At 45.9% G+C, this 15,613-nt stretch overlaps 1 protein-coding gene across 3 annotated transcripts in view; it reads right to left on the reverse strand.

Moving 5' to 3' along the window:
- SKI (SKI proto-oncogene) overlaps window positions 1-13,748 on the reverse strand; it is a 144,850-nt gene extending 131,102 nt beyond the window's left edge. For all 3 annotated transcript variants that reach the window (XM_044996325.1, XM_044996324.1, XM_044996326.1), the window contains exon 1: window positions 12,756-13,748. In XM_044996325.1, coding sequence (XP_044852260.1) covers window positions 12,756-13,667 — 912 coding nt within the window. In that variant the 5' untranslated portion in view covers window positions 13,668-13,748. The remainder of the gene's footprint in view (window positions 1-12,755) is intronic.
- Between the last annotated feature and the right edge of the window lie 1,865 nt (window positions 13,749-15,613).

Below are 15,613 nucleotides of genomic sequence, written 5' to 3' on the forward strand. Positions count from 1 at the left end.
AACGTCAGTTTGCCTGAATTAAAGCAAGATGCTTGACCTGGTTCTGATATGACAGAGGGGTCTGATTCAAAGCCAACTCAAGTCAATGACGGTGTTTCCATTGACTTCAACTGAACTTGGATCAGACAACACAGTTTTTATACCAGCACAACTTGACTGATGTCAGTAGGGTTTACTCTTTATTTACACTAGGCCCTAAGTAAAAAGTGAATTAAGGATCCTCAGAATTTGGCCCAGTGAGAACTGGGCTATTTAAAGTACCACACCCTTTTATACGTGAGGCCTGAACGGCAAAGGTAAATCTTTTCCATAACTATCATATATCTCCATATACTGATACAGTTCACCACTGTGATTCAGAGCCCAGATCTTTCCTATCCTTCCAATACAGCCTGTGTCATGTTTTAAATCTTTTCCATAACATTATCTTTCATCTTGAGCAGTGAACTGCTAAACTCATAAGAAAATAAAAAGAAGCATGAAAATCTGTGCTATCGCAAATGCTCCAAATGCCAAGACTAACTTTTTTCTAAAAATTAATTCAACTCTTTCATTTCTTAGCTGCAGGCCATTTGCTGCCACTCCTTTTTTCCACCCAAACAAAAGACGAAAGGGATGACTCAAAGGAACTTGAATTTCAAGCTAAAGCCACAAAGCACTGAATGCTTGATCTTAATATTAAACAGGTGTGCAGATGCCATTCATTCAAGACTCATCACGGCTGGGTTTTGGGTTTTTTTTAAACTTGAAAAAGCCCTGACTTCCTTAAAGACACATGGACAAATTCGATGATGACATAAGTGGTGGTATAAGTCACATCTTGTGCGTAAGCTGCTCTGAAAATGGGTGACATTTTACAGTATTGCCAATTCCAAGCATTCAAGAATCATGACTCAGGCCCCTAAAACTCATGAGGCTGATTTAGAAGTCATTAGATTTGGGATTCTTTTTCATAGCCTTTTGGTTTTTGAACCATTACTGGGATCACATTTTACAGCTTTTCTCCACAATCACCAGGTCTAGAAACTTACTTAAATTAAAAAAAGTGGAGATTTTAAAATAATCATATGCCTCCAGGAGCTGAGGCTTTAAGAAAGCACCAAATATCGTGATTCTTACACCCTTTGCACCACTTTGCACACCCACCGAATGCTAAGTTGATACAAGTTACGCCACTTTATCACTTACACCCATTTTAAAATACTCTTTACTGCTGAACCTGGCCCAGAGATCTCTGTGGAAGATGTGCCTATCTAGTCCTCAGTTTAATACCCTTCACTGATTTTTCAAAAACTAAACTCCTGCGACAAAAGAGGAAGGCAAAAAGCCAAGCACAGCTAAACTTTTGCTACAGGAATTCACAGGCTTATTGTACGGTATGTTTCTTATTAGTGACAAAATGGGAATAATGGAATATCATTAATGAACCTCATGCTGCAGTCTGTACTCATTCATCCTGATTTTCATCTCACGTATGTCAGATTTGCACCATTGTAAATTAATTCATGCCAGCGTAAGAAGAGGACAACCATGCCCATTGATTTCACCGGGAGTGCTGCTGGGTAAGGGATGGAGAATCAGGTCCATAATGCTGCTGAGTATTTTTAAAACAAATGCCTACTATCTTTGAACTCAAATACATTTATCAAGAAGGAAGACACAGGCATAAAAGGAAACCCCATCTCATGAATGCTAAAGGGACAAATTCTGATCTCAGTAACACCAGAATAAATCTGGAGTAACTTCACTGAAATCAATGAAGGCTGAAAATCACAGCAAAATACTGTCTTCGTACTATAAATTTTGCTTTTCAGGCCCATTAATTAAGGTTTTGATTTCAAGGATTTTCTTTTAATTTTAGGTTACAAACTAGATGTAGTGAAAGCTAAAACGCGTATTTTCCTGTTTAAATACACAGAGCTGATCAACTTTGTTTTTTTAAATAAAGGACACTTGTCAAATAAAACACCAAAACAATCTTAGAGAACTGTATCTTCCATAATGTTGTCTTGTTTTTTTCCTTAAGAGTAATTGATGGTTTCCAGCATATGCTGTAACAATAATTGTTCTAGTGAGCAAAAGCATCGCTATGCAATACATACATTTTAATGCTCCACAGAAATGATTTAGTTAACTAGAAAGATGTTGCAAAAGCATCTTCAAATTTTATGCATGCAATTCAAAACGCCCAGAGCGCCAATAACATACAGTAAGTCACTACTAGTAAACAGCCAGAGAAACAGCGACTAAGGTCCCAATCCTGCAATGTAATCCCTGAATGGGCAGATCCTTTTGCCTGCCCAGAGTCCCAGTGAAGTCAATAAAAACAATGAGGAGTACTTGTGGCACCTTAGAGACTAACAATGGGACTCTGCATGGGTCCTGGGAACCACCAGCACAGATCAGGCTGAAGTACTGGATCCAGCCAAATAAACACCCTAGGGCTTGGGTCAGAGTTGACCAAAAAGATATTTTAGTTTCTTAGGGTACGTCGACACTACAATAAAACACCTATGGCTGCAGACTCAGGCTCAGGGTCTTGGGCTGCAGGGCAATAGAATTGCCATGTAGTTATTAGAGCTCCAGAACCCCATGGGGCTGGGGCTGGGGAGGAGAAGGGAAGGGGGCTCAAAGCCCAGGCTCCAACCTAAGCCCAAATGTCTACACTGAGATTTTATAGCCCTGCATACCAAGCCTGAGTCAGCTGTCACAGGCCAGCTGTGGGTGTTTTACTGCAGTGTAGACACATCCTCAAAAGTTCTAGCAATAGAACTTTATCTCTCAACAGAACTCCATCTGAAAGAACAAGAAGCAATGGTTTCAAGTTGCAGTGGGGGAGGCCTAGATTGGATATTAGGAAACACTATTTCACTAGGAGAGCGGTGAAGCACTGGAATGGGTTACCTAGGGAGGTGGTGGAATCTCCATCCTTAGAGGTTTCTAAGGCCCGGCTTGACAAAGCCCTGGCTGGGATGATTTAGTTGGTGTTGGTCCTGCTTTGAGCAGGGGATTGGACGAGATGACCTCCTGAGATCTCTTCCAACACTAATATTCTATGAATCCGAGTGCTGGTTGGAGGTTTTCTTCCCCCACCAGCATCTCTGCACCAAGTTGCATGAAAGGTTTCCAGCCCAATGAAAACAAACAAGACAGTTTTCCACTAATCAAAGGAGTATCACAGAAGTCATTCCAAGCCCTTTCATTATTTACAGGGTCAGAAGCCTCATTCACTGGTCTCTTCTGGCTAGCACCAGTAAAAAAGGCAACAACTTCTGCATCAAAGCAGGAAAACCCAAAGACTGAGAAAAACTATGTGGTGGTGTTATTTATGATTTTAACAGCACCGCTGACATGTACTGCAGCTATACAGCCACGCTGTGAAAAAGAAGAGGTCCCTGCCCAGAGAAGCCTCCAATCTATCGGCCCACTTGACTTTTCCTGGGTATTAGGGTCTGTTCTACACATACTCAGGGCCTATGGTAGACATAATGCAGTGAACGATGGAATTCAATTGGGGGTGGGGAAAGCGTTCATGGGAGAATGAGGGTTATAGCAGTGAAAAGACATGGAACAGTTTTCCCTCCCAACGCCAGCAGATGTTGTCCAATTAAAGATGCAAATAAATCATCCTCTGCATTGCAAGTCAGAAAACAAACACACAAAGCTTTCTAAATACATTTCAGTTTAAACTTGCATAATTCTCCCAGTGGAGAAATCATCCTAAACTTATGCAATCCTTAGAAAGAGACATTATTACAGCTTGTGTAACAATTTCAATGCCACCCAGAGAACAGTAATCTGCATAAGGAAATGCAGACACAACCCTAGCAGAGAACAACACACACACACACAATTATATGTGGGGAGGGTAGTTACCATGGGGGCTAAAACCAGAGACTCCAGCTTCCAGAGCGACTGCTCTGTAATTGAGCTGGAGGGACTGCTCCCTCTGCGCCAGCCAAAAAAGTCTCTGTTATACTTAACCCAGACTTCCTAACACTCGATATCCTGTCTGCTATTTCAATGCCCTTACTCAACGTTTCAGACAGACATTACACAAACTGGCTGGTGAAAAGGGCTTGAGAAACCAAGAACCAATCCAAGTGAATGACCTTATTCTTTAAATTGATACCACTGACTGAGGCTGAGCAGAGGCTAAAGAACAAAGGTACAGAGGTGCAAGTCTTCCTAGCATACCACCTAAATCCTCCACAGGGCAAAATGGAGGACATACAAGGCCACACTATTAAAAATGAATAAATAAAAATGTTAACAACCCAGCAATCTTGCTTGCAAGAAAAGGGGTGAGCATACCACACATTCTGAAGCAAAAGAAACATTACTGAAAAGAAAAGAAAACTAAGAAGAGATCCTATTCTCCACAAAGCATGTGCGAAGGTAACTGCATATAAATCAATACACAACAAGGACAGGTCATTGTTTACTCTGAGCCTAAGGTATAATGCTGCAACAATCACTTATCCACGTAACATGTACTTGCGTATTTCCATTTATTTTAATGGGACCGCAGGGACGACACAGTGTAAAAAAGAACTACAGGATCAGGTCCTTATTTAGCAGAAAAGGTGATTATACAGCTTGCCGCTTTAATACTACATCCTCAGCCTGGAAAAGCCCGATTAGACGAGATAGCAGCCAACCATTGACTGAGCCAATGATAAGAGCTTCACTCATGGGAATTCCCATTGGTTTCAAGGGGAGTTCCATTACAGAACAGTGGCAGGAATGGGGCCCAAATTCGTATCAATCTGTGTTTTTGTTCTCTCATCCAAGAACAAGTAAAACCAATACACTTAGCTCAGTGCAGAAAGGCCAGTGTCCATCAGCCAGCAGGCTTCCCCATAATTAAAAACATGCCCATTCCAATGAATTATAAAACTATATTTGATACCATTTGCATGCAAGTTTATGGTATCTACATTAGTACTGGAAAAAGTATGGCCCTTACTCCAGCTTTTGAGGGGAGATTTGCTAGGCTCCAAAAATCCCTATTTAACAACTAAAATCTAAACACCTAACAGCAATCTTAAATCCCAATTCCTGCATGTGACATTGTCCATTCTGTCTGAGGACAGAGGGACAATTTACAGCAGTAAGCACTATCCATCCCTTTACCTTTAGTAAGTGTTTTCAGGAGCAGACCCATAGTGCACTTCTGAAAATGAAACCCCAATTTTGATCTGCATTTCCCAAAGCAGATATACTAAAGTAATAACACAGCTCCAGATTCTGCTCTCAGATGTAGCTCTATTGAGTACTAGTGTAAATCCAGAATACTGTCTTCAGCGGAGCTAATCTGGATTCAAATGGGTGTAATGAGATCAAAATCTGCCCCCATGACTCTAGGGCCACATTCTAGGATGGCTCAACAGCCAGTCAAAGTACAGGAAGGAGTTTGATATAACTACAGTATTTCTGTGGTTTGTGGGCAAATAGGCTTCAGTTACTTTGTCTGCTGACTGCTTGAGTGAGAACTGCAGAACTAGCCCCAAACTATCCTTATGTTACAGAGACTTGGGATTTTTTTAAAACTATAATCTGAGTTTAAATCTTTGCAAAAAAAAAAATGTAAGGAGCTAAGCTGTGGAGGGAGAACACAGCATATCTTCATTGAGCAATCACTGTTGCCCATACTGAATTCTATGCACTTCAATAATAATTTTCCAAGGTAAAATAACACAGTATTTCAATCCCATTATTTTCCAATCTCTTTGCAGACTGAAGACTACTGTTTACCTTTTAGCCTGGAGCAGCAGAATTAAATGCAAAGATTTTGTGCCCCAAAATGTCAATGTTTACTGCCCAAATTCAGAAAATATTCTTAAAAATACATTAAAAAAAACCCAAGAGTTATGTTTGTTAATAGTCAAATAAATTTCATTTAATAATGAAGCCCACAAGTTCAAACACAAACATGCTAAACTATTACTTTTTTAGATAATGTTTCTTTATCTGGAGGTCAATTTGATTTATGTGCCTTGTCCAGCCAGACAACCAAAATAGAGTAGTCCTATTGACTGCTAGTATTCTATAACTACACTACCTAGGAAGCAGTGTTATATAAGTCACCAGTGTTCATTCCTTAACTATTTTTCTCTTCCAAGAGCTCAGAGATAGGGCCTCTAAGGCTAAATCCTCCCATTGGAGACAATGATACAACTCCCACTGACTTCAATGGGAGTTGCATCTGGGCAAAGTACTATACTGTAGAGCCCAAAGCTTGCTACTGTCTTTGAAAAAAAGTATTAAACCTGGCTTAGACAGCACTGGGTCTGAATGATGCACTTTGAGATGGATTTTGGTGTGGGATATCTAGCCAGAGCATGTGCCAAGCCACCAGTGCAAATTCCCACCATCAGACACGTCGCACTGCTAGTGCTGCAGACATGCACCATTTTTAACTGTGCAGAGTTGTGACAGAGGTCCTCTTCAAACTGGAATCAGGACCATGCTAACGACAACTGTGTCAAAACAACATTGCCCCTTGAAATGTTCCATAGCATGGTTTCCCCAATCAGAGCGGACATGGATTTTTTATTCCTAAGAACCATGCTAGCCAAAACATGGTCTCATCAATACTAGGGTTAGTTTAAAACTTCCCACAGTTCTAGCAATGGTGAAAAATGTAGCATAGATAAAGTGCAAGCAGCTGCCAGCATTTTAACCACTGTGTTGTCTAGACATGCTCTGAAGCCTAGTATAGACACCTCCAGATAGGGTATGGCATGCTTTTGTAATGCCAATCTAAACACAGACCCCAAGAAACAAAAACATGCCCTCACTGGTTAAGAAGATCAAGTTAGACCCCTGCTAGCAACAACCATGTTCAAATCCTAAGAAGTAGTTCAGATATTAGGTCCCTGCAACGTAGTCAAGACCAAACTGTGGTTAACTTTGTCCCAAAAGTGAACTGAAGCCTTGGACAGGTCCAAGTCCTGAGTCCATAAGCCACAAAAATGGTGAGTCAGAATAGGCCACAGAGAGAACAAATCTCTGTCGTTCTAACATTGGGATTTTCCAAAGAGCAGAAGGAAGGGAATTAGGCACCCAAAATCCCTGCCTAAAAAAATATCAGAGGTCTAACTTCAGTGACTTCTATCAGGGTGAACTAATTTATAGCAACTGAGAGCAGAAGTCTCAGAATCCTCATTTCATTATTTGCAAGATATTCACACGCGCACGCACACCTTACTTCTCAATCCACAACATCTGTAAATCAGTTTCCACTGCTGGGGAAAAAAATAGCTGATGCCTGCTTAAAACACAGACATCTCCACAAATACACAGGATTTTGCTTTAAGCTTAGTATCATTTTTGGAGCTTAGCTTCTGAGCCGTAAAATGATACCAAGCTTAAGCTGTTGCTCCAAGCCATTGCTGGTTTCTGCTTTGGTGGCCATCTTGGTTTTTACTGAAGATTTTCAAATAACATTTTTAATAGTCAGATAATGCAATGAGTCATTTCAGTGCTATATATAATAATAATGGGCCTAATCCTGCAGTCTTTAGGCAGGCAGAATTCCCCACTGACTTTTATCTAATCCATTTAGTGATGGACTAGATAGCAGTTTGGATGCCACTGCCTGGGCAGAACCACAAGTTCTCTACAGTGCATGTCACAGGCCATATATTCCTAGCAACCGAAAGAGATTCCTCTTTAGGTAGCAGGGACCTGCACCAGTGGAGCAGAAGGATCTGGATTTTATCCCTGCTGCCACTGTGAAGTTCTGGGTGGCCATAGTGTGCAGCACAATGACAGCTGTGAAGTACTTAAGTGGCCACAGCTATCTTACAATGTCACTCAGGGCTGCATTATTTCACCGTGAATAATTTCTGTCCTTTGATTTGGCTGCACACTTGACCGGGCTAAACCTTACTCCAGTTGAGAAAGCTCTGTGATGTGGCAGCAGCGCTGGATTTGGAGGAACTGCTAAATAAAGTGGAAGGCCTACTGTGCTCATTTACATGTCAATACCCAGAATGCTACTTCTAGCTCACAGCGACTTCATAGAAATGCTGGGACCTGAGCCATGGGAACACTGCAGCGCTGGTGTGTGTGGGAGTGTGCAAGGAATTCTCTTATCCCCCTAGTCTCTAATTCTATGTAGTTTTGCTTAAAAAAAAAAAAAAAAAGTCTAGCTCTGAAATGCATGGGGAGGGGGATATTAAAGCATGATCAGGCTGTGCTCAGTTCAATGACCCACAGAAAGTGTTATGGGGCAGGGGGACAGGATCCCACACTGTTCTACTGGAAACTGTCCACCAATCAAAAAAGATTAAAAGCTCTCTTTTGAGGCTTTAGTAGCTCAGACACTTTGGAGACATGTTGGCATGCAGAAAGCAGACAGACAGCACACCAGCTTGGGGCAAGGGCATCAGCCATGGAGCAGGAGAGATGGGGATGGCGATACAGGCCTGGCCTATACTGGCCAGAGGAGACCATGGAGGTCTCAACTGAAGTAGTGTGTCCAGTTCAGGAAAGATGTGGACAAACTGGAGGGGAAAAAAATCAGAGGAGAGCAACAAATATGATTACAGGTCTAGAAAACGTGACCTATGTGGAAACATAAGAACATAAGAACGGCGGTACCGGGTCAGACCAAAGGTCCATCTAGCCCAGTATCTGTCTACCGACAGTGGCCAATGCCAGGTGCCCAGAGGGAGTGAACCTAACAGGCAATGATCAAGTGATCTCTCTCCTGCCATCCATCTCCATCCTCTGACGAACAGAGGCTAGGGACACCTTTCATCCTAGCCTAGATGAAAAAAATGGGTTTTATTTAGTCTGGAGAAGAGAAGACTGAGGGAGGACATGATAAAAGATTCCAAGTACATAAAAGGCTGATATAAAAAGGAGGGTAATAAATTGTTCTCCTTAGCCACTAAAGATAGAACAAGAAGCACTGGGCTTAAATTGCAGCAAGGGAGATTAAGGTTGGACATTAGGAAAAACTTCCTAAAGTATTGGGACAAATTACCTAGGGAAGTTGTGAAATCTCTGTCCTTGGACATTTGTAAGAACAGGTTAGACAAACATCTGCCAGGGATGGTCTAAATAATACTTAGTCTTGCCTCTGTGGAGGGCGCTGGACAAGAAAGCCTATCGAGGTCCCTTCCAGTCCTATGTTTCTATGATTCTATGCAATTATACCAAAAGAAACCATGGCTCTCAATTTATGGAACCCATTTTTGCAGTTCTGGGAGTTTTTAAATCTTAAGACACACAACCCAGAACTTGGTGGCCGTGGTCTGAATAGCTCCACTCCAGACACAGTGGGAGAGAAGGGAGAGAGAACAAACTAATGGAGAAAAGTAGAAGAGACTAGGACACACACAAAAAACCAAAGGAAGCGGCAGGAGACCAGGAAAGGAGCAGGGAGAACAGAAAACAATGCCAGGGGGAAGTGGGAGAGCAGAGGCAGAGGGGGAGAAACCAGGAGAGGCAGAAGGGGCTAGGACAAGGGCAAAGGCTGAGGGGAAACAGGAAAGAGATCAAGAGAAGAGGAAGCTCTGGGAAGTGGTGGCAAGGTGAAGGTTAAGGGTGGAGTGTATGCGAAGAAGCTCACAGGTCAATGCAGAGGGAAAACAAACCAGAGATTAAGGAAATAAAACGGAATAAAATTAAAAAGAAAAGGGAAGGAAGAAAAGTGACAGACTCGGAGGGACTTGCTCTGCTGTGCTGCAGAGTTCAGAGCTTCCTCAAATCTGTGGCTTTAACCCACTGTCCCCTGCATGAGGCTTTCACCTGCACTGCAGCTCTAGACCAAGCCACTCCTGGGAGGAGCAAAACCACAGACACCACACCTTGCACAATCACACAGACAGACATATAGCGCACTTCGTACAGTCATGTTGACAGAGCAGCAGAGATACCTCCACCCGCAAACACCCCAGAGACAAGCAGCACACAGACCAACGCATATATCCACAGACCCATCATGAAACTGAGACAAAGTAATTCAACCAAATCACAAAAGAAGGCACACATCACAAATGCATATGTACACAAATGGATATATGACAAAACAAAGTGACACAAGCACACACAAAAAGCAAAGTGACACAGACACACGTGCTTCACACATTTATCCACAAACAAGCACCACACACACAGCCAGAGAGACACACAAACATGTAGGTAGACAGTGATAAACACAACCACACAAAGCCAGAGGCAGGATCTTCCTTTCATTTCCTTGCTAAGTGACCTAAAATTTACTCCACCATTATTTGCCTCTGGCCACAGTCTAGCAGCCCTTGAGCCAGACTGAATCTCTCCATAATTATCTTCAAACGCAACACAAACGACCTTAACATATGATATCCCGTTGGCTACATCTGATGGAAAAAGGCCGGAAACGTAAGTGAGCTAAGGCAATTCCAAAACTCTATCTGGTCTGCCAGGTAAGTTGTTGACAGGGTCTCTTCAAGACTGCACTGTATTTATACAGGAGCCCTGAAGCCAACTCAAAAGCCTTGAAACTTAGCCCAGTTCTGAACAGGAACTGAGATAAAACATTCCCCCTTCTCCACCCTATCCCCAGAACACACGGACACCACCCACCCCTTACAATATTGCAGTTTGAAAGCCAACACCCTGGGAATTTCATCGCATAAATGCATTTTGACAAAATGTTCCAAAGTAGCCACTGATTATTTAATATTTTTGATGCCAAATTTTTAAGTGCCCTTGATCCTGATTTGTCAGAGGTGCTGTGCACCTTTCCCACGGCCTCATCTGAAGCCAGGGGTGCTCAGCGCTTTCTGGGAAAGTGTAGTCTCTTTTGGGGTGGGATCTCAAGTTGGGCTCCACCCCTAACAAGAAAAAAAAGTCAACAAATCAAAGCACCCCAAGTTCAGTAACCACTTTTGAAAAATGTTGCCCCTTGTGTCTAAACTTGTCGTGACTCCTCCACCTAGCTCCAGTCAAGCATTCTGGATATTGCTAAAAACAGGGTAAAACTCCATAAAAACCATTGTGAGAAAAAAAAATGACACCACTTAAGGTTTGAAATTCATCAAGTGAAAGGGGTCAGCTATGGAAATGGGGTAGGGAATCAACCAATATAGGACTGACCCAGGTAATATTCAAAACGCCTTTCTGGGAGTAGGAGAGGGAAGTGGGGAGAGAGGTGGTCTAGGGGGGATGCCACAATCACAGCAAGGTTGCTTCACCCCTGCTTCCTCAGCCTCACAACCTCACCCCCTCCTGTCCCCCCTTCCCCTCCCCACACATCCGTAGACAGTCAATCCCACCATGCCATCTTAGCGCATGATTAGCAGCGGACAGACAAGCCATTAAAAACACATCCACCTCCAACTATGGCGATAATGTGGCTCATTACAGCACAACACTGCCACAATGGCTCTGACCCTCCAGCTCTCGGGAGGGGAATTTGAGGAACCAGAGGTAGGAGGAGTCTAGTTACTGATTTAAAAAAAAAGAAAGAAAAGCTAGAGGCAAGACGCTGAATTAACTGGGCCTCCCAAAGATAGCTGGGCTAGGTGCAGCTTTGTGTGCACAGCGCTTCATAAGTCTGGATATTTAAAAAAGTTAAAGAGAGAGAGCATTTGGGAAGTGATGAGAATCTCCCTGCCCATTCACAACAGGCTTTAAATGCTTCTCTTTGCGTTTGTCCCTAGCACTGTGCACCCTGCAACTCCAACAACTAAAAATCCCCAACAAAATGAGACAAAATCCACCCAACAAGCCAGTGCAGTAGAACTCAAGGGAAGGAGTTAACTCGACTTTTCCTGTTTGCTTTTTTTTTTTTTTTTGGTGTGTGTGTGTGGGGAGGAAAGGGGGGTGGACAGTGTGCTGCTCATCCCACAGCCAATTACACCACCGCCAGCGAGCCAGACATCCTGGTGTCTGCGAGGAAGTTCTCAGGGCCCTGTGGCATTGCTGCCCATTGATCAGGACTGGTGCCAGGGGCCACCACGGCCTGCCACCCACCCACACGCTGGGGATTCAGGCTGCTCAGACTGAAAAAAAAAAGCCACCTAAAATAAATGTGGCTTAGCAGTCTGGATGGGCAGAGTCAACACCGCATGGCGTATCTTACAGGCTGCTGCAGTTGGCTCTAGACAGACTCATTTACTGGATGTATACACAATCCAATACACAAAAGCCAGTCTAGTCGTAGGATTCAGACAATGTGCACAGTCTTCTCCGTTCACACGCCAGTCGCTACTAGTATACTGACCTATTGTCAGAAATTTTCCTATGGACCCCTGCAACCAGTCACATTTCATTCCCACCTACGCTTGGAGATCATTTCGTCTCTGTTCCCAGACTTGTTCAATTTATTAACACATACATCGGGAGGGGAGTTGTATGCATTTCTGTAAAGAACAAACTACTCTTGTTATTCGTCCTTGCCCCAGCTTCCATGCTTCCCCACTCAGGCTCCGGTCCCAAAGTCCTGGCCTGTCTCCTAGTGAAAGTATGGGGGGGAAGGGCAGCAGGATCAGGCCCCTAATGTACAATTCAAAGAAGACAGAGAAAAGTAGACGTATTTTAAGTAAAACCTAAAAGCCACCAAGGAGAACAATGTAAGCCTACCAGAAAGCGAAGTGCAGTTTCTAAGAACGCTCTTGCACATCAACCCACGGGGTTTGATTTCACAGCCCGGTTAGACCTTTAAAGGGAAAAGGGGCCACCAAAGATGGTTTACCGGGAGATCCCTGAAACTGTCCCCACCCTCGTCCCCCCAAAAATCAGGTGCCACTTACCCTGGGTGCTTTTCTCTTGTATTTGTTGCTGTAGTCAAATTTCTCCTTCATTTCATCCAAGAACCGGCCCAGCCTCGCTTTCTCCTCTTTCCCGGTATAATCCTGGCTGAGGAGGATATAGGACCTCCAGTTCGCCGAGTCAAAGCCCCAGTGGCAAGTCCTGTTCTCCAAGGATTTATGCGAGTGGACCACAAATTTGTGCGGCGGGTACATGAGCCGGCAGTCCAAGCACTGGATGCAGGCAGCGCTGGGGTTGGCGTACAGCTCCGGCACGAGGAGTCCCTTGCACTTCCCGAAGCACTCGTGGTACACCTTGAAGCTCCTCTCGGTGAGCTCCAGCTCGATGGTGCTGGAGAACTCCTTCTTGCAGTGGGGCGGGTAGCTGCCCCCGTAGAGCAAGGCGTTGCAGAGCCTCTCGGCGTCCGTCTTGGTGATGAGCCCGCAGGAGGGGGCCGAGAAGGGCAGGATGCCCATGACTTTCAGGATCTCCAGCTGGTCGGCCGTGCACCGGGAGCAGTAGATGTGCAGCTCGTCGCACACCGAGTTGATCTGCTGCAGGGAGAAGTCCCTGAGCACGGAGTTCAGGATCTGGGGCAGGCAGAGCCGCTTCTCCCCACCCACCACGAAGCAGGAGATGGTCTCCCCTTCCAGGATGGTCTCGCACCGCTCCGTGGACCGGTCCGACGGCATGAAGAAGGGGCCCGGCATGACGGGCGGGGGCTGGATGGGGGGCAGGTGGAGGACGGGCTCCGCCGGGTCTTTGCCATTGTCCTTCTTGTACATCTCCTGCGCCCAGCGGGCGGAGAAGGCGGCCGGGCCACCCAGGGAGCTCATGGAGCTCAGATGAAACTGTTCCAGGGTCTTCTGCAGCCCGGGATGCGGCTGGAAGCTGCTTCGACTGACAGTCTCCATCTTTCAGCCCCTCACCGCCCCGACCGAACCCCGGAGAGAGAGACAGAAAAGCCCCGGGTGCGACTCCACTAAGCCCGGGGCCAACACATGGAAACCACCCCGCCCGCCCTGCCTCGCCTCCGGGCTCAGCCGGCCGCCACCCCCCCCCTGCCGCTGAGTGTCCCCGCGGGGCGCCTGTGCCCGGCTCCTTCCCTGCGGCCCGGGGCCGCCTGCACCAGCGCCGAGTCTCCCCCGCTGCCCCGGCGGAGCAGAGAGTCGAGCCGCCCGCCCCGGCCACCCCCCCCCGCCTAGCACACCGGGCCCACCCCCGCCCCCCACGCCTCCAGCACGCGCTCTCCCGGCCGCCCCCCCAGACAAAACCCCAGGAAAGTCTGTGCCACGCTCCGGCCCCGGGGGCTCAGACGCGCGCGGGCTGCGGCTCTGCGGCGGCGGCGGCCTCCCGGCTGTCCATCTCCAGCGAAGCCCAGCGGCAGGAGGGGAAGGGGGAAAAACGAACAAAAAAAAAAGCTCGGTCCGTGCAAGGGGAGGCAGCAGGGGGGGAAAAATGTTGCAATATTTTGTTTTTCTTAAAAGCTCCCCCGGCCGCAATCTTCTGCACTTCCAAAAAAAAAATAAGAAGAATAATGTGGCGGGGGGGGGGGCTGCAGACAGAGGCGGGCTCCTCCCGCCCCGCTTTTCCTTCGCTCTCAGTTCTTGCGGTGCTTCGCTCTCTCTTCTAGCGGGCGGCGGGGGGCTGCAGGCAGCGAGCGCAGCGCCACCCCGCTCCTCTCCCCAGCAGCGACTGAGAGCGCCTGGGAGCGCAGCTCGTGCCGCCGCCGCCGCGCGCTCACTCCTCCCTCCCTCGCGCGCCCGCCCCCCTCCCTCCCCTGCTTGTTGGTGTCTGCCTCAGCCACTGAATCCCGGCCAAGAATGTGACCAACTCCCCAGGCTGGGCTCTTCCAGGAACGGGGGCCGCCTCCCCCCGCGGAGCCTCTCTGCACAGACAAGCCCCGAGCAGCCGGGCCGGGGAAGAGTAAAGTGCTGGGTTCACAGACCTGCCTGCGAGGAAGTCAGGGGGCGGGAGGGCGAGGGCTTTTCTCTGTGGCTTTTGTTTCTGCTTTGTGCTGATTATGTACTGTGTTGGAGGGTGTGTTTTTTTTAAAGTGTGTGCCTGACATAAGCACATACACACAAGGTACCTGCAACAAACACAGGGTACATGCAATTAACACAAAAGTTGCAAAACATACATATACCATGTGTGTGTAATTCAAGACAAGTACACCCGTGACACAAAATAAACGCACACGCATGCATGCAACACAAGGATATGCACCTAACGTATACATGTAACACAAATACGATCATACACAAATTTTATGCGTAACACGTCTTCAAACATAAAACATGTACATCTAATACAAGCACAAAATACAGACACTCATACATGGAATGTGCACAAAACACACGTAATGTGTAAAACAAGACACACACACACATATGCATAGTGCAAAACATATGCCCAATGTAAATGCATAATACAAATACACAGTGTATAGATGGAACACACACACACACGCACACACACTACATGGCATAGCCTGCTGTAATAAAAACACGGTGGAGAACAAAGAGAGAAAATACATTTTCAGCTGAAACTGCAGGGGTATTTTAGGTCAGAAAAATTAAATTTGTCCAGTCAAAGGGTAGCCTGCAATCTTTAAGGGCCATGACTAATGGAGGACCTCCCTTTCACAACTCATGCGAAAGACCGCAGAGCCACCCCGAGGATTGCTGTGCACTGACTCACAGGAAAGAGCACCCTCTACTGAATCACTAACACCACTTCCTTCAGCACCAAGATTTTCCTAACAAGTCTCCCAGGCAATCACTGACCCCATTCAGCCCTACTTAGTTTGGGAGAACCTACCGGAAGATACCCATGTGCATACACACCATTTTTGCTG

Source organism: Mauremys mutica, chromosome 21, assembly GCF_020497125.1.
Source record: "Mauremys mutica isolate MM-2020 ecotype Southern chromosome 21, ASM2049712v1, whole genome shotgun sequence".
NCBI lineage: Eukaryota > Metazoa > Chordata > Testudines > Geoemydidae > Mauremys > Mauremys mutica.